General features: G+C 39.8%; 1 protein-coding gene across 7 annotated transcripts in view; it reads left to right on the forward strand.

Moving 5' to 3' along the window:
• The window catches only part of BMAL2 (basic helix-loop-helix ARNT like 2), an 84,619-nt gene that overhangs the window by 37,078 nt on the left and 27,982 nt on the right, over window positions 1-19,559 (forward strand). For 3 of the 7 annotated variants that reach the window (XM_039472021.2, XM_074402961.1, XM_074402958.1), the window contains exons 3-8: window positions 571-672; window positions 6,144-6,185; window positions 10,078-10,235; window positions 15,335-15,414; window positions 17,150-17,242; window positions 19,098-19,215. In XM_039472021.2, the coding sequence (XP_039327955.1) occupies window positions 571-672; window positions 6,144-6,185; window positions 10,078-10,235; window positions 15,335-15,414; window positions 17,150-17,242; window positions 19,098-19,215 (593 nt within the window). The remainder of the gene's footprint in view (window positions 1-570; window positions 673-6,143; window positions 6,186-10,077; window positions 10,236-15,334; window positions 15,415-17,149; window positions 17,243-19,097; window positions 19,216-19,559) is intronic. The other 4 variants (XM_074402960.1, XM_074402962.1, XM_074402957.1 and 1 more) reach the window with 3 other exon arrangements.

The raw sequence follows: 19,559 nt of genomic DNA on the forward strand, positions 1-19,559 counted from the left end.
GCTGTTTCCATCCTAAATTATCAGTCAATAGCCCCATTTATCTTGAGCTAAAAGTGACTGTTAGTTCTTTTTATTTTTTTCCTTATTCTTCAGAATCATAAGCACCACTCTTCTTTCTTGGTATCTAAATATGATTTTAGCAATTGAAGTGGGAACAGTGAATCTAGAGGTAGCCCAGTTTTGTGCCACATGGCGGGCACAGATGAAATCTTGCAGTGGTTTTGGGGGTGAATTGGAAATTGAGGTCAGTGCTAGCAAAAATGTAAGAAACATGCAAAGTACTGACAGTACTGGCATTTTTTTGGCAGCAAAAGACACTGAAGATGATTTAGGTAACTACTCATATTAGAAAAGAAAGAAGCTAGAACTCAGAAATGTCAAGCTTCTTGCCCTGCATCACACAGCTTGTTAGAATGCCTGATTCTGGATGTGGTATTTTCTCCACTTCACCCAGCTTCCTGTCACTGGGTAACTGGACAAAGTAGGCTACTATCTCCATTTGAGGACAGTCTTGCTGTCCATTCCCAGAACATCTGGGTAGGGGGTGACCCAAGGCCTCCTTCCTTCCAGGTCAGGAATCCTGACAGAAAAAGTGGTGGAAAAGCTTTCTCAGAATCCCCTTACCTATCTTCTTTCAACAAGGATAGAAATATCAGCCTCCAGTGGCAGCAGGTAAGTCCTGGACCGTCTTTGACATATTCCCCTACTTGAAGAGGGCATAGAGTAGCAGTGAAAACATACACTGATGTGCCCATCATCTACCCCAGAGCTTCTCCTTTCTGTCCCAGTCCTTCCTTTATCCTACCATTTTCTATTCCCTTTAATGAAATTATGGATATCCAAGTACGTGGTGCTGATTATATGGTGTCTTTCCGCAGGACTCAGTGCAGGAAAGCCAGTCAGTAGGTGAGAATCAATATGTGACGGTCAGTAGACTAGGAGAGACAGAGACACAAAGGTACAAGAAACTTGTGCAAGTGGCAAAGATACAAACAATTACTTTATACCATCATAACTGCTATGATAGAAACCCTGGGTACTATGTCAGCAAATAAAGTTGGGCATTTCAACAAGATTTAAATACTTCTTGGAAAAGTTGACTTAAGCTAAGTTTTAAGTAGAGAATAGAAATGTGTCTACAGCCATGTGTGATGGCTCATGCCTGTAATCCTAGCACTTTGGGAGGCAGAGGTGGGAAGATCGCTTGAGCCAGAAGTTCGAGGCTCCAGTGAGCTATGATCATGAGACTGCATTCCAGACTGGGTGACAGAGTGAGACCCTGTCTCTGTAAAAATACATTTAAAACAGAAGAGAAGAAGTGATTCTACAGAACAGGAGTGGAGAAGATATTTTAGGTAGAAAGAACAACTACGCAGATGTACCGGTATGTAGTTGCATACTTCTGCTCAGGAAATGAGTGGTTGTCACCATAGAGCAGAGGGTGCGCTTAGAGTGGAGTGAGCTATGAGATTGAAGGGATAAACACGAACTAAGTCATGAAAGATCTGCTGAACTGAAGAATCTGAAAACTATCTTGAATGTAGTAGGAAAAGTGAAGAATTCTAAGCAGGAGAAGAACTTGATCAGATTTATATTTTTTAAAGAATTGATTGCCTCTGCACCTTTTCACTTTTATTATGGTGAATACACACGCACACACACACATACACACACACACATAAATAACATGAAATTTGCCATTTGAACCACTATTAATTGTATAATTAATTGGCATTAATTATATTCAGTATTGTAGCATCACCTCTATTTCTGTCCTTTTTTTTTTTTTTTTTTTTTTTTGAGATGGAGTTTAGCTCTTGTTACCCAGGCTGGAGTGCAATGGCGCGATCTTGGCTCACCGCAACCTCTGCCTCCTGGGTTCAAGCAATTCTCCTGCCTCAGCCTCCTGGGTAGCTGGGATTACAGGCACGCGCCACCATGCCCAGCTAATTTTTTGTATTTTTAGTAGAGACGGGGTTTCACCATGTTGACCAGGATGGTCTCGATCTCTCGACCTCGTGATCCACCCACCTCGGCCTCCCAAAGTGCTGGGATTACAGGCTTGAGCCACCGCACCCGGCGCATCACCTCTATTTCTAAAACTTTTGCATCACCCCAAAGAGAAACTCTGTGCCCATAAACAATAGCATTCCTATTCTCCTCTCCCCGCATCCCTTGCTAACCTCTAGTGTATTTTCTGGCTCTATGAATTTGCTTATTCCAGGTATTTCACGTAAGTGGAATTATATGCTGTTTGTTGTTTTGTGTCTGACTTATTTCACTTAGCATTATGTCTTTAAGTTTCATCCATATTATAGCATGTGTCAGAATTTCATTCCTGTTTATGGCTGGATAGTATTCTACTGTGTGTATATATCATCTTTGATTTATCCAGTCCTCTGTTGATGAGTTATTTCCAGTTTTTGGCTGCTGTGAATAATGCTGCTATGAACATTAATGTACAAATACCTGTTTGAGTCCATTCTTTTGGATATATGCCTTTGAGAGAGTTGCTGGGTTATATGATAATTCTGTTTAGTTTTTGAGGAACTGCTATACTGTTTTCCACAGTGGCTGCATCATGTTACGTTCCCATGAGTAGTGTACAAGAATTCTGTTTTCTTCACAGCCTCACTGATACTTATTATTTTCAATTGCTTGATTATAGCCATCCTGGTAGGTGTGACTGGTACAGTCTTACATTTTCAAAGAATCACCCTGGAAACAGCATGGAGAATGGGCTGAAGGAGGAAAACCCCACAGACAGACAGAACAACTGAGAATAGCTTTTGCCAAGGACTGGGTTTTCTCAGCATTGATCAAAGAGAGTGGCCCTAGACAGGAAGGGCAGGGAAAGGAAGGGACATATGACACACTTAGAAGGTAGGATCTCTAGGACTTCATGATTGTTGATTGGGGAGAGGATATAAAGTGTGCCCAAGTTTTCTGTCTTGGGATCCTAGATGGAGGGTGGTATTTTCATTTACCTAGATTGAGGCAAAGATGATGAATTCAGTCCTGGACACACTAAGAATGGGATATTTATGGAACCTTCAAGCAGGAAGTTGGACATGAGGATTTGGAGCTCAGGGGAGAGGCCCTGCCTGGAGTTAGAGATTCAGATATCACTGATGCACAAAAAGTACTTGAACTGATGATGTGGGTGACATCACTGGGAGAACCACATAGAGTGGGGAGACTGGGGTTTGAGGATATACTCTGGGGGTTCTGACTTAAAGACGGTAAAAGACGAGGGGTAGCCTGCGCAGAATACGAGAAGACAGGGATCTGAAGTGGGAGCGGCACACAAAAATCGAAGGAAGCATGTTTCAAAAAGAGGAACATCTGAAAAGTGGCAAATCTGGAGAATATTTTGAGATTGCATCTGCCTCTAGCTTTGTCTTTGGTTGATTTAGAAAGAATGCCTACATTTCATTCAAAATGCAGTGAAAATAGTTTTCAAGAAAACTTTGCATTGTGTTTGGAAATTATGTGACTGTAATGTAAGGTGCTACACTAAGAAGATGTATCCAAGTAATGTGAACATTGTTAATATCAGAAAACTTACCAAAACTCATTTGTAAAAATTTGTAAAATATTAGGATTATAGACCAAATTTACTAATTATCTAGATTCGTGCTACAAACAAATTTTTTGACTAACAAGAAATTGTTTGACTAACAAGATCCTGCCTTTATTCTATTCTGCCAGGGGCCATTAAATAGAAAGGTATTTGCATTTAGTAAGTACAGTATATTTGAATTTCACCGAGGAAGCAAATTCACTCAGTGAGTTCATTTGCTAAAATGCCAATAATCAAAGCAAAAACATGATTTTAAAAGGTAAACTGACTCTATATATGTGTATGTTGCTTCAGTTTCAAAAGGTAAAATTTTAAAGTTTACCTTTTGAAATTGAAGTAATATATATATATATATATATATATATATATATATACACACATATATATAGTCAGTCTTTCATATCCGTAAGCAACCAACCAAAAATTGAAAATATTCAGAAAAAAAAAGTCTGTGTTGGACATATCCAAACTGATTTTTCTTGTTATTATTCTGTAAACAATACAGCATAACAATAGTTTACATAGTATTTACATTTGTTAGGTATTATAAGAAATCTAGAGATGATTTAAAGTATATGGGAGGATGTACACTGGTTATATGCAAATACTATGAAGAGACTTGAACATCCACAGGTTTTGGTATATGCAGGAAGTTCTGGAGCCAGTCCCCACGGATACTGAGGGACAATTATATATAATCCCAGACTGTTAGGAAGAAAATTATTCACCTGTCTAATTGTTTTCTGTTTATTCTTTTAAGATGGCTAAAAAGAAAAGGGAAAAGAAGCTTACTTAATATGACCCTCTCTCTTGCTTCAGAGAAGCTGTTTAATTTTGTTTTACAACCACACAACAGGCTGACGGTATTGAGAGAAATGGCCAGGCATGGCGGAAGGCTTCACAGTGTCCAATAGGCTTCACTTGGCCTCCTCCTAGCTATAGGACCTTGTACAGTCATTAACTTTACTCAACTCCTTCATCTGTAAAATGGGGACAGTAATAACTTCATCACTGTGCTGTGAGAATCAAATTGAGGAAATATTTTTGATAAAGTACCATAAATATAAAAGCTCTTCTTGATTTAAACTGTAAAAAGGAAAAGCACCACTTGATTAAGTGTTTGTCTTAGTTGTCCTTTTTATATGGAATATTTATAAGCATCTCTTCATATATTTGATTAAATTTTCTAGAAGCATTATCTTTTTTAAGTAGAAAAATATTAAAGCTTCAAAAGAGTTCAACTGAATAAAACAGTTCTAAAGTAGGCCAAACTTTTCTCAAAGCCTGAAAAATGTTCATTGTTAAAAATCTGTGAAGAAGGAAATTTGTTAAGATGAATCAGAAGCCTTAAAATAGTTATCCATAAATCGTACATCTGGGAATTTATCCTAGAGTATAATTCAAGATTATACTTTAATATAATACTACATATTATTAGTATGTATTAATAGTATGTACTACATATTATTAATACTGTAGCACATACTACAGTATTATTAGCCATATTATTTATGATATTGAAAATATTAGAATGTTGAAATATCCAACAATAGCAAATGAGTAAATTATGATATAACTGATCAGTGGGCTACCATTTAATCATTTCAAATTATGTTCTTCAAGAATATTTGAAACTCTATAGACATATGTTAGGGTGTTAAGTGAATAAGACAAGACATGAAAATTATATACTGTGATCTGAGTTTTATTTATTATATATGTAGAACACACAGAAACATCTACATGGCACCCACACACCATGGCTAAGTTAAATAATCATTGTATGTATCTACATGTTTAGGAAAGGCTGGAAGGAGACACATTAGAATATTAAGTGTGATTACTTCTGGATGGGATGATGGGTGCTTTTCCTGGAATTTTTCAAATCTCCCATAGAAATGATACATTTGGAAATATATCTTTTAAGATTACATATTTTTAAAAGCTACTCTGCCTGTATAATTTTTAAATGCTGTAAGTCTTCTATCACCACCAATGTATTTCATTTTAGCAATGGTCTGGTGAGTACATTTCTGATGCTAGGAACTATACTAATGTGAAAATTAATATTATTGGCAAGACTTCCCAGTTTTCAATATTTCTTCCCATCTAGATGGATCTTTAGGCAAAATAAATTCCTTTTGATTAAAGGTCTGGGATTCTTAATCCATTTTCAGGCTGTTTTAATGCAGCTATATTAAAGTTTTTGGTTAGACCATCAGTGATCTTAATAACTTTAATGTTAATTCTGTGAAAATCTCATTCTTGCTTAAGTTTGCCATGAGATCGTATCTAAATAGCATACCAGTTATTGTTTACTGTCAGTTAACATAACTTTTGTTATCCTTACGGGACTGGGGTTGCCTGTCAGCATTAGGAGGAGAATGGTTCATGCACCCTAATAATCATTTTAGGTTATTAGGTGGTCAAGGAAGCATTTACCTCTGAAGATTTATATAGGAATTAGGATGATTGGACTTAATCTCACATTTCTTTCTTTCTCAAGAATTACAGAAAAGCTATTTCATGTAGTTTGATATTTTATCCTGCTTTTTTGTAGAATGGAAGATGGTGAACACCAAGTTAAAATGAAGGCTTTCAGGTACATTGACTTGTTGAGACGGTACATGGTGGGTGGAAAGGTAGACAAAGGCAAGCCTGTAGCCTAAGGCAAAGGTGATGCCAAGATAGAAGGGCTTGAAGACGAGGCTTTTCTCTCTTGATATGTTCTGAGAAGCAGTGTTATCAGACACCTGTTGTCTTGCTTTTCTGTCTATTTGGATAACATTTTGGCTTTCATCCCTTTAACTTTCTCTTAGAATAGCTTTTTCTTTTTCTTTCTTTTTTTTTTTTTTTTGAGAAAAAAACTGTTACTTTCTTTAGCACTAAAGAAAAATTGATTTATGATTTAAACAAATCAGAGTTACTTATGAGGAGCATCTGACTGTTAGAAACCCATCCTCATAAGTTCTTTGTCAATTATTTCAACATATTTTTCAACAAAAACAAAAAAATATTTTTCTACATCTGGCAACATGGCCTATCGGAGTTTTGCCTTTTCTCCATTTATTTTGTTTCCTGAAAGGATTCTACAAAATGCTGCCGTGGTTCAAAGCAGCAGTAACTGTACACTGAATTAGGAGCCAGAGCTCTGATGAATTATTAAGCAGAGAGCTAGCCTCTGGATAAATATGCCTTTCCTTAAAGAAAGCCTCCAGAAACCTTTTCTGGTGCAGCTCTTTCAAGTAAAGTACCGTATTCAGACATGGGTTCTTTCACCTTGCCCTGGGTTTCCTGGCTCCCAGCATCATCATTCACCTTCTCCACAGTGGGCTTTCTCCCACCCTGCTCTCATCTCTCTCCAGATCCAGACTCAGAGAGAGTACTCCTTCCTCTGCTAGATATCCTGGAGTCAGGCTCCTCTATCCATCACTGCTGTCCAGGCTGACGGGAAACATTGTTAGAAAGAAGATGTGATCCTTCTAGTGAGAGTGTAACTATGATATTCTTTTAATTGTAACATTTTAATTTTAATCAAATTGCTCTGTAATCCCAGCTCCCTGGAAGGCAGAGGCAGGAGGATCACTTGAACCCAGGAGCTTGAGGCTGCAGTGAGCTATGATCATCCAACTGCACTGCAGCCTGGATGACGGAGTGAGACCCGGTCTCTAAAAAGAAGAAAAACATCTAATTGCTCACAAATAGGACAAAGTATGAGTAGATAACTGAATTTTATGTGAATACACATATAATCTGAATCCTATCCATCTCACCCAACAGTATGTGTTTTGCTCCAGAAGTATCATTGCCAAGGGTGAATGGTTGGGGCAGGGAGCGTGTTAGCTCCCACAGTCTTCATCAGTGTTCCTCCCTACCCACCTCCTTACTTTTTCATCTGGAAAAATTATATTTTCTTTTATCCTATTTAAAGTCTTTGTAAAAACAGAATAAGGCAGTCTCCCATTTACCCTCTTTCCTGTCAGATTGCCCCGTAAACTATTCTTAAAGAGAAATTCTGGAGTTGCTTTGTGTTGTGGGAGAGGGATTTACAGCAAAGTGTGAGAAGTAAAATCGTGTAATTCTTGAATCTAAGATACACTTATCCCCTCTACATTTAATCTTCTGTGGAAATTTTTTTATCATCAGTGACATCTTCCTGTCAATTGGCAGCATTTCTTTCCCTTGTGATGCCTTAAATAATAGTACATCTTACAGTTGGTGGCTCTTAGAGTTGATGAAATAATGGTAGTGGTATGAAAGGTGCTGAGGTAGCTTAGAGAGAGCAGTGATTAATCATGCAGTAATCACAGAAAGCTTCCCAGAAGAATAACAGAGCTCGGTTTTGAAGAAAGAACAGGATTTCTCCAACAATGCAGTTGGAAAGGACTTCGTAAGTCTGATAAAGAGCAAGGTGTGGAGGAGATGCGAGAGAGCATGGCGTGTGTGAGGATGAGCACGTCTTGTGGCGCTGCTGCTGTGTACCATTTAGAGCTGCTGGGAAAAGTCTGGAAGAGAGAAACTGGAGTTGAAGACCTGAGGCCGGTCAGGGAGAACCTTGGCATGTAACTAGGGAATCTGGCTAGTCGTCTTGGGCAGTGGAAATGCAGTGAACGGTTTTATGCGATGGGATTGGGTGACTTAATGAGTTTTGTTAGGTAATTCCAGAAGTCATAGGATAGACTGGGAGAGGAAGGAACATCAGTTTAAAAGATTTTAGGGTAATGCAATGAGCCTAAATTAAGGTGGTGACAGAGGAGATGGAGAGGAAGAAAAGACATATTTAAGAAATATTTTAAGATCTAGAATCTACAGGAGTTTGTGATTATTTGGCTCTTTAGGGTGAAGAGGAAAGGTTCTAAACAGGAATATCCAACCTTTTGGCTTCCCTGGGCCAAAAGGGAGTTTTTTTGTTTTTTGGTGTTTTTTTTTTGTTTGTTTTTTGAGACAGAGTTTCGCTCTTGTTATCCAGGCTGGAGTGCAATGGCGCGATCTCGGCTCACCGCAACCTCCGCCTCCTGGGTTCAGGCAATTCTTCTGCCTCAGTCTCCTGAGTAGCTGGGATTACAGGCACGCCCCACCATGCCCAGCTAACTTTTTGTATTTTTAGTAGACACGGGGTTTCACCATGTTGACCAGGATGGTCTTGATCTCTTAACCTCGTGATCCGCCCGCCTCGGCCTCCCAAAGTGCTGGGATTACAGGCTTGAGCCACCGCGCCCGGCCTGATTTTTTTTTTTTTTTTGGTCTGATTTTTTTTTTTAGCTCTTTTAGCTATTGTTTCTGTTCACACACACACACACAAAACAACTCACAATCTTTTTAGAAAGTTTATGAACTTGTGTTGGGCCATATTCAAAGCCATCCTGGAGCACGGTTTGGACAAGCTGGGTCTAGACTGAGTCTAGTTGTGTTACCAACCAAGATAAACCCTCTAGAAGGAAGAATAAATCAGGAGTAGTGCAGGAGGAATTAAAAATGGGGTCGATTGCAGAGAATACATTCAGTTTGGGGTTTCTTGAGTTTTAGATGTCCTGAGAATTATTTAGGTTTATCATTCTAGTTTCAAAGGTCAGGAATTGAGTGAAGTATGAATGAGGTAGGGTTATAAGAGCAAGTAAGTAGCTTATGAGTAGCTGTAAAGCCTTGTGAAGGAATGAGATCTCAGGGTGAATAGTGAGTAAGGACAGCAGCCCTGAGCAGGGAATCGTAGTGCACGCCAATATTTAGGGGTTAAGTAAGAGCTGGGGGAAGAGACAAGGGGACTGAGCCAGGCAGGGAGAGTGGAGGAGGATGAGGAGCCAGAGAGGCTGTGGAGACCAGTGGAGAATGAGAAATGTCAGCAGTGTCAGGTTCAAGGCAGGGGTCAGCAAGATTGCAAGAGAGAAGGAGGATGTTTGCTAGGACAGTTTTAGTGGGGCAGGGGTTCTGGAAGGTTGATGTTATAGATGGACAGAATGCCCGAGAAATGAAAAACTGAGTGGAAACTGCACTCTTTCAGGGAGGTTGCTGAGGGGGAAGATGGTAGCAAGAACAAAAAACTAGTAGAATTAGGAAAAGGGTTTTTTTCAAGGAGATGAGACTTAAGCACATTTATAGACCCATGATAAGGAACTGTGAAAATAATGAGGTTAAGATGCTGACGAATATTTATGCAAATACCAGAGAATAGTTCGTTTTGAACAGAAGGGCACCCATCTCTTCCTCTAACATTGGAGACAGGTAGAAAACCCCCCTGGGCTCCCCAACAGATGTCTTTGTTCTTAAGGATTTTGGAAAATGAGGTAGGAAGGGACTGACCAAGGGCAGCGAGTTTTATGAATGCTGTTCCTGGTGTCAGCAGCACTTTCCTCTTCCCTCAGTGGCACCTGCAGGGCCCAGGTTAGGAGGAAGAACAGTGTGTGCCTGCTGGGCTCAGCCTGTGCTCCAGTGACACCACAGTGTGACTAGGGGTATGCTAAATGGTAAATATAAAGGAAGTTCTTTTTCCCTCTTAGAGAAGCTCACAGCCAAACCGAAAAGCGGAGGAGAGATAAAATGAATAACCTGATTGAAGAACTGTCTGCAATGATCCCTCAGTGCAACCCCATGGCGCGTAAACTGGACAAACTTACAGTTTTAAGAATGGCTGTTCAACACTTGAGATCTTTGAAAGGTGAGTTTGACGACGGCTGCCACACTTAGAGATGTGAAATCTCCTCTGTCAGTGAGGTCTCTGATTAGTTCGCTTTGCTGTCAGCTGTTGAGGTTCTATCCGGATGTGTCTTTCAGCTTTACAGGCATTCACTGGTGTTTGTCTGTAGTCTATATGTGGAAGGGATACTGAATTGGATGTCAGAAAACTTGGTTCTGATAAAAGCTTTATATCGAACTCACTATGCAACCTTGAAGAGTCTTTGCATTTCTGCTTCATGTATAATATGAAGAGAATATCACCTGCCTTTCATAATTCTCAGTTCTTTAAAAGTTCTGAAGTAGAGCTGGGCATGGTGGCTTATGCTTGTAATCCCAGTACTTTGGGAGGCTGAGGCGAATGAATTGCTTGAGTCCAGACTTCAACACCAGCCTGGGCAAAAAATACGAAGATTAGCCAAGCATGGTCATGCATGCCTGGAGTCCCAGCTACCTGGGAGGCTGAGGTGGGAGGATGGCTTGAGCCTGGGAGGTGAAGGTTGGAGTGAGCAGTAATCATGCTACTGCACTCCCGCTTAGGTGACAGCCTGTCTCAAAAAGGAAAAAATATGTTCTGAAGTATAGTAGTAATTACTAAGTTACTGGGAGATTTCTATCCTTCAAAAAGAAAACTTCCTTAAATTCTGCAGTTTCTCTGAAAGCTTCATTAGATTTATGAGTAGTACCTTACGATGCCTCACACGTTGCCATTCCAAAGTATCCTTACATACGTGAGACGCTGGGAGAAGGAGCTCCTTGCCACTGCCTCTTGGTATGTGGGTCATCATTTCTGGCTTTAGCAGTTCCCCAGCTTGAGCTTGAATTTTAAATCAAAGTGTAATAAATGTGTTTGTGTACATGTGTCTTAGTGCATTCTTGCATTGCTGTGAAGGAATACCTGAGATTGGGTAATTTATAAAGAAAAGAAGTTTAATTGGCTCACGGTTCCATAGGCTGCATAGGAAGCATGGTGGCTCCTGCTTCCGGGGAGGCCTCAGGGAGCTTTGACTCATGGTGGAAGGCAAAACGGGAGCAGGTGTCTTACATGGCAGGAGCAGGACCAAGAGAGGGTGGGGGAGGGACCACACGCTTTAAACAACCACGTCTCATGAGAACTCACTGTTGCGACACAGCACCAAGGGGAAAACCCACCAGTGTGATCCAGTCACCTCCCGCCAGGCCCCAGCTCCAGTCGATTAGTATTCGACATGAGAGTTGGCCAGGGACACAAAGCCAAACCATGGCAACATGTGCAGTAGAAATCACACCTGGTCTGGGAATAACCCCAGTCCAACCTGGGGGACAGGAAGTGGAATCGTTTTCGATTTACCAATACTGATGATGTAAATTTCCACTAAGAAGATAAGACCTGGCCAAGTAGCAAGCTGAAGACTCCAGAGGAGACTCTGAAAGTTCAGATTTGTAAAGATCTAGAAGATTATATTGAAATTTGGCTCAAAAAGCATAAAAAGCGAGTGAGCAAAGGATGACCAAGGGTCTTAGTTTAGATCTCAGACACTGCCAGGAAAAAGGAAATCTATTTCAGGGTAATGGAAATTATCTGGGCACAATACAAGGACTTTACAAAATCAGGTTAGGGTGGCTAAGACGAGAACAGCATTAATCTGGACTCCTGGTGTGTCCTGTTGGGAGCATGATGGGAGATCTTATTTTCATAACAGTCTGTTGTGAAATAAGCTTCTCTTTTACCCACAGCCAAGACTTGCAATATTTTCCTTAAATCCTTCAGCAATGAAAATTTACAGGCTCAACTGAGGTAATTTGATTGCAACCCTAAAATTAGCTGAGTATTTTCATATTAACAGTGTCCTAAGGGAGGAGGATCTAAGGGAAAAGCCATGAATCAGTTGACTAGTTCAACAAAACATGATCTGCACATCAACTGCCTTCCCATTCTGTGCTCAGAATATAAAAATTCATGAGGCAAGGTCTCTGCCCTCCAAGGGTTCATGGACTGACTAGGAGGAAGAGATCATCAGAGTCTAATGTGATGAATGTTACAGCAGTGGTATGACTGAGAGAAGCTCAGCAGGGAGGAGGCACTGTCTGAGTCCAGAGGAGATTCCTTGAAACAGGGTGTAGATTTTTGCCGTCGGCTCTGCTAAGCAGAAGTGACATGGTTAAGTACTCATCCCCGCAGTCTGACCAGATATTTTGGTCAGTGCTGTTCACAAGCACTGCTCACACGCACTTAAGGCAACTGGATCTGCATTCCAGGGTATTGTCACAATATCTCCACACTTGCTTGGCAAAAGCTTAGAAGCCGGATCAACAGAGGGCTGCCTGTGGATCATGTTATTTTGGTCCACAGCATAATTAGGTTAAAGGCAGAAGGATGGTGAAGGGATTTTTTTTCACTACACTCTACACCAGTGCTTTTAAAATTATCTGGATGAAGAACAGGTGTTCCTCCCATCCACCCCCAGTTCATTGTAAAATACAATTAATTGTGAAGAAACAATCATGGGCTTGGCTGTCACAGCAATATTACATTTTTATAAAAGCCTCTAAATGCTTACTCTTAAATTCTGCACTTGACCTCAGCACAGTTTGCTGATGGCATTAGTCTGCAGACCACATCTGGAGTAGCCCTGTTCCACAGCATGAGGCCCTGTGTCTGCAATCTGATGACCAGGCGGCGCAGGGGAGTGGTTCACATCTGTGCATCCTGAAGGCAGACCTTGCGGTTCAAATCCTGGCTTCCTCCCATTATAGCTATGTGACTTACTCAAGTCATTTGACATTCTAATCCTGTTTCTGCATCTGTGAAATAGGGATGAGACATTTGCCTCCTGGGCTGTAGAGTATAGCACAGTGTTCACTAATGGTGGGGGTGGGGTAAGAAGAGGAGGACGAGTTGTTACTGTCATTTTGATTTTTTTTTTTTAACCCAGTGAACATTGTGGAAAAAGTAAGCGATCATGTTGCCTCTTTGGTTTTTGCCCCGGGAATTTTGAGAGCCAATGTGTGGGCAAGTGTGTGGCCACCACAGCATGCATTTATGGGCTGGCCTCTGCCATGCCTTAGTGCCGCTCTCACTGCCCTCATTTTCTCCTAAGCACATCCCCACTCACTCACTGAGTCAGGGCTGGCCTGTGCTGGCTGATTTACACCCACAGGGTTTCCCAGCTCACTTCTGCCTGGTGTACGTTGCCAACCTTGCTGCAGGCCAGACCTGAAATGTCATTACCTTGCTCAGAATAGATTTATTGCTGTTCCCTGGCCTAGCACTCAGAGTCTGCACCCTTCATTCCTTCCTCAGCTCCCTTCCTCAGCTCCCTCCAGGCTGCTGTGTAGGAATATTAACAAGAAGTCATTGTGAGAATTCCTCAAGCCCTAGGATGAAGGTAGATTTCAACAGAAGAGATGTTCCTTTGCCTATGCCAGGCTCTTAAGAGTGCTAGGAGCCTGAGAAAACTGTACTGAATCATAGCATGAGGCATTTTGACTTTCTGCCCCTCCCACTCACCTTGCCACCACCACTGCTTAGTTCTTTGGTGAGTTTGGCCCATAGATGCATCCAAGGACCAGTGCGTGGTTAAAATGTGTAAGGATGTTATCTCACCTTTCTCTTGCAAAAGCAACTTTTCTTACAGTCCCCAGGAAGATTGGATAGCAGTCAGGAAGGTTGGGGAATATAAGGAAGGGAAAATTGACTTGCTTCTGAATCACCCTTGCCCTGGGGACAGCTTTCTTGGCTTTGTGGGCAGTGTCATACGCCCCCTTATGGCCATAAAGGGCTTTGCATGTCTGGGTTGGTAGATGCCCTCATGACACAGACGGTTTTGGTGCTTCCCTTACTCTTCTCAGATCAAACATTTCCCTTGGTTTTGACCTGATAGTTCTAAATCATTTTGCAAGCTCTTCAGCTGCTTTAGAGACTCTCATTTTAATTTAATAACTCTGTGCTAAGGGCTGAAAATGAATTATTTCATTGATATTTTATGCATGTTTTTTAATAATCTGTGTATTTTCAAAACAGAGGTCTCCATATTGACCTTAAAGGGTTTTTTTTTAACTGGAAACTCTCATGAATTCATAACATTTGTTTAGAATTCCAGAATATCACCAGTCAGGGTAATTTATATGATCAGTTTTAATTAACTAAGAAATTATCTAAATAACTATAGTAATCCCCCCTTATCCATGGGTCATATGTTCCAAGACCCTGGTGGATGCCTGAAACTGTGGGAAGTATTGAATCCTAGGCATAGGACATTTTTTCCTATGCATATATACCTATTATAAAGTTTAACTTATAAATCAGGCACAGGAAGAGATTAACAACAATAATAAACTAGGACAATTATAACCGTATACTGTAATAAAGTTACGTGGTATCTCTGGCTCTCTCAAAATATTGTATTGTGCTCACCTGTTTGCAGACCATGGTAGACCACAGGCAACTGAAACCACAGGTAAGGGGGGACTACTACATATTGATTCTTGAATATTATTTCATGTACATTTTATTATACTGTTTTTATATATAGCTCTTAGTGTGGATATTTGAGTATAAACGAATAAGTAGTTCTAATAATTCACAATCTAAAAGAAAGAAATTTTAATCAAGTGATAATGAAGAAAAAAATGATTATTTGGGATTAGTGGCTCACACCTATAATCCCAGCACTTTTGGAGGCTGAAGTGAGTGGATGGCTTGAGGTCAGGAGTTCAAGACCAGCCTGGCCAACATGGTGAAAACCTGTCTCTACTAAAAATACAAAAATTAGCCGGGCGTGGTGGCACACACCTGTAATCCCAGCTACGCAGGAGGCTGAGGCACAAGAATTGCTTGATCTCAGGAGATGGAGGTTGCAGTGAGCTGAGATTGCATCGAGGTACTCCAGCCTAGGCAACCAAGTGAGACTCCGTCTCAAACTAACTAACTAAATAAATAAAATTAAAATTAAAAAAAGAAAATGATTACAAAAAAAGTCTTAGAATGTGCCAAAAGAGAAAATACCAACAGGAGCAGCAGCATTGCTAATACTCACTGAGCACTTACTATGTTGCCCTCTATACTATATTTCCAATAACTCTTGCTTCCTTTCTTTTTAGGCATGACAAATTCTTGTATGGGAAATAATTATAGACCATCATTTATTCAAGATAATGAGCTCAGACATTTAATCCTTAAGGTAACTAACGACATATTTGCCTAAGTTGTATATGTCTTTTCATTGCTGTTTGAATAGAAGGCAGATTTTCTTCCATTTGCTTCCTGTTACAAACCTCCTGGACTCCATATTATACCATATTTCCTTTAACATAGAAATTCAAAATAGAGAAGTAGCCATGTCTTACTAGTTTGTGTTAACGAAAGTAGAGACAGAGGATAGGCACTTTCCACACTAGGGAACAAAACTTGTCTTCCGCACTAAGCATTTTATACTACCCACCTCTCACACACAGGATGTATTCGCCATGATCACCACCTCCTCCAAAGCCGTCTGCCTGGCATCCTGTTCCCTCAGGATCCCGGACTCCTCAGAGGCCAGTCACTGCTTACTGAGATTTGTTAGTCAGGGCTTTGACATTTCTGTCCTCACCACTTCCTGGGCATGGCTTTTCGGATTCACCAGTCTAGAGGTTCATTTGACATGGAAACTATGATCATGTGATTGGCTTCTCATGCTCTCAGAGGTGATAAACGTCCTGGTCATGTGCTGTGTGGCTGCTAGGTTTTAAGCCCTAGTAGAATTAAATAGAAAGATTCTTCATACACGTTTTTGTCCATTTTTCCTTTAATTAAAAATGCCACTCTTTTATTTGAAGAGCTGGATTTAAATATAGCATTTATGGCAAGGACACAAAGGATATTGTGTGGATAAAAAAGATTTTTGAAGGTGGCTAAATATACGGTTTGCTTTTGAAGCTTTCTCACCAATCTGTCCATGCTTGTCAGTCATACCTTCATGGAACTCTGGTTCTGCCCTGCAGAGCATGCCGAGCAGGAGTGCCAGACCCATCCTATGTGGCCATACATACCCACTTCCATGGAGGCTGCTTCATGGGATTTGCTGGGTAGACCTTATGAGGGTAGCTAACACATTTGAATTTTTAAAATTTACTTTAGAATCGGTGATGCCTTATTATCATTCAGAAATGATAACAAGGTATACAGTATGATGTCTTCATTGCTTCCTTGTCCCCAATCTGTACAGTCCTCCCTCAACACATCCATGGGCAATCGTTATTCTGCATACAGTATAGTAGAATTGGTAAATATAATTTTATTATTATTATTATTTGAGACAAGGTCTGGCTATGTTGCCTAGGCTGGAATGCAGTGCTGCAATCTTGGCTCACTGCAATCTCCACCTCCCTGCAATCTCCACCTCCCAGGCTCAAGCCATCCTCCCATCTCAGCCTCATGAGTAGCTGGGACTACAGGTGTGCACCACCAAGCCCAGCCAATTTTTGTATTTTTTGTAGAGACAGAGTTTCACCAGTGTTGCCCAGGCTGGTCTCAAACTCGTGAGTTCAACAGATCTGCCTGCCTTGGTACCCCAAAATGTTGGGATAGAGGCTTATTTTAGTACTGTGTGTAGGCTCATGTACAACACCTGGCCTAATTTTAGGTTTTAAGAAATGTCTCAACTAAATATTCTGCAGCTGAACTTTTCATCTCCAACACATTAATTTAGAATGGGATTTCAACTTGACATTCTTTACAAATCTGTTTGTACCTTAAGAACATTTCTTAAAGTTAATTTTATTAGCTCCAGGACTACTACTTTGTTAGTTTTATTGCCATAATAATTTCCTCAGAATCTGAATGTGTGTGTGTGTGTGTGTGTGTGTGTGTGTGTATGTGTGTGTGTATGAGAGACAGACAATATTTTAAAATACTCTTTTTTTTTTAAATCCTAGACTGCAGAAGGCTTCCTATTTGTGGTTGGATGTGAAAGAGGAAAAATTCTCTTCGTTTCTAAGTCAGTCTCCAAAATACTTAATTACGATCAGGTATCCAAAACTGAGGTTATTTTCCACACAATGTTTAATTTTTTGAACAAACACATATTTTTAAGCTCTTTTTCTGAATGCCTTCTCCACACTGGGATATGGGATTAGGATCTGCTAAGTTAGAACTCCAAGAGAGATGGAAAGATATATGGAAAGAGTAAGGATTTTTGTTACTGACATTTGTGTTCCCTTTCTGACCTTCAGCAAGTTACTTAATATTACTGAGCCTCAACTTTTTCCTATGTAAAAAGTCAAAATGATCGTATCTGTCTCTCAAGATATAAAGACTAAATGAAGTATCATATGTAAAAGTGTGTGAAGTGTTAGTCACCTTTCTCTGTTCCCTCCAAGAGACACTTATTAGATTATTACTAAGTCACATGCATTGCATGGCAGCCTTTGATCTAATCTATGTCAACACTCTCTGAAATACATCTTTCTCATTTAACTAGTTTAGTAGTTACTTTACCTCCTTATTCCTAAACACCATTTAATGGAAACTAGCAACTCAAAAATTATAGCATTGAAACTAACCCAGGTGAGTGAATAAACTAGCATTAGAAATCAGATAAATCACAGCTTTGATTTTTAATAACTCCCATTAGTTTGTAAGATGTTCAGAGATAATTAGTTAATTAACAGAAGTAAGAAAATATTATGAGCCTATGTACAGGAGGATTGAAAACCGATGAATCATGCAGCCGGTTATAGCTGGGGACACAAACCTCATGATTCCATGTTCTAATTGGAGATGGAACACACACACACACACACACACACACACATACACACACACACACGCATAACTCACAATTTAGGATAGCATTTAAGTTTCAAGTTAGTGACATGGAATCCAGTGCTACTGGACACTGACTTTGCATTTAAGAGGCCATTAAGAGACTTATTGGCTGCTCAGTGGCATACAAAGATTCCCATGATTCAGAGTTTGGTCCTCAACTTTTCAGATTCAGAAACTTGATCTGCCTTAGAGAGTTCTGGATATAGACTTACATTAACCACACAGTATGTTTTAGAATGAAATATCTCACTGCCAGACAATTCAGCCTACTTGTATCGGCTGGTCAGTCTTGCTGTTTATAAGATTGTTTGCTTGGGTAATACAGGAATTCAGAAGAGAGGTGGCCACTGTGGGTCAGGGAATGCTTCACACATGAGGTAGGATGTCTGCCAGGCTTGTCAGAAGCAAGATGTAGAGAAGGCGAGGAAACATTTCAGACTGGGAGAAGGAAGTCTTGGAACCCTAGGGAATCAAAGGCAATTTGGCTGGAGTGGCCAGGGTATAGGGAAGGGGTAGTGAATTCTAAGTGATGGGACTGTATCAGCAAAGGCATAGACCTGGGGATGCTGTGCATATTGGTAGTGGTGGAATGGGAAGTGAGACGTATTCTGGGTTGGATTTTACTTATCAATAATATGGTAATTTTTAAAACAGTATGGTAAATGTCTGATAAAGCCATAGATATTCTGTGATTTCCATATTATACTATGTTGTAATCTCTCTCCTTTTAACAAGGACAAAAAAGTTCAAAATAAATCACAATCATTTAGAAGTAACATGTTTTAACAAGCGTTACAAGATTTAGCAGAATACTAGCAACTAGTGTTTGTATATGGTTTGTGTATATCCAGGTATGGTTCTATGTGCATGTATTTTTTTCTGTCTACAAGTATCACCCTGCTTTGAACACTAAGTTAATGCCACATAGTGTTGTGGACATATCTTCGAGCTTGAGAAAAATCAACCTTTAACAAAAAAAGGACATTTATTGTATGCACCAAAAAATGGAGAAAAATCATGGTACTGATTTTAAATGAATGTCTACCTTATAAATAGGCTAGTTTGACTGGACAAAGCTTATTTGACTTCTTACATCCAAAAGATGTTGCCAAAGTAAAGGAACAACTTTCTTCTTTTGATATTTCACCAGGAGAAAAGCTAATAGATGCCAAAAGTAAGTGTCCATTTCTGTATGCTTATCTTTTTATGTAAATGTAATGATCACCTAAAAGTTTAGCTATACAATATTTTTTAAATGGCTAACTAAGCTTTTATCAAAAGGAGATTTATTTTGTAAACTTTACATCATAGTTAATAAATTTATATAGCTATATAGAAAATTCCTATATTTATGCAGACATATACAAACACAAATGCATTCATAGGAAGATGATTTGTTTGGGGAAAATATGATTGCTTCCAATTTGCTATTTTTCATATGCAAATAAATCTTTATAAGAAAGTATCATTTTGGATAAAAATTGCTAAAGTTCCTGTTATTTAGCTATATGCTAGAAG

This window comes from Saimiri boliviensis, chromosome 7 (assembly GCF_048565385.1).
Source record: "Saimiri boliviensis isolate mSaiBol1 chromosome 7, mSaiBol1.pri, whole genome shotgun sequence".
NCBI lineage: Eukaryota > Metazoa > Chordata > Mammalia > Primates > Cebidae > Saimiri > Saimiri boliviensis.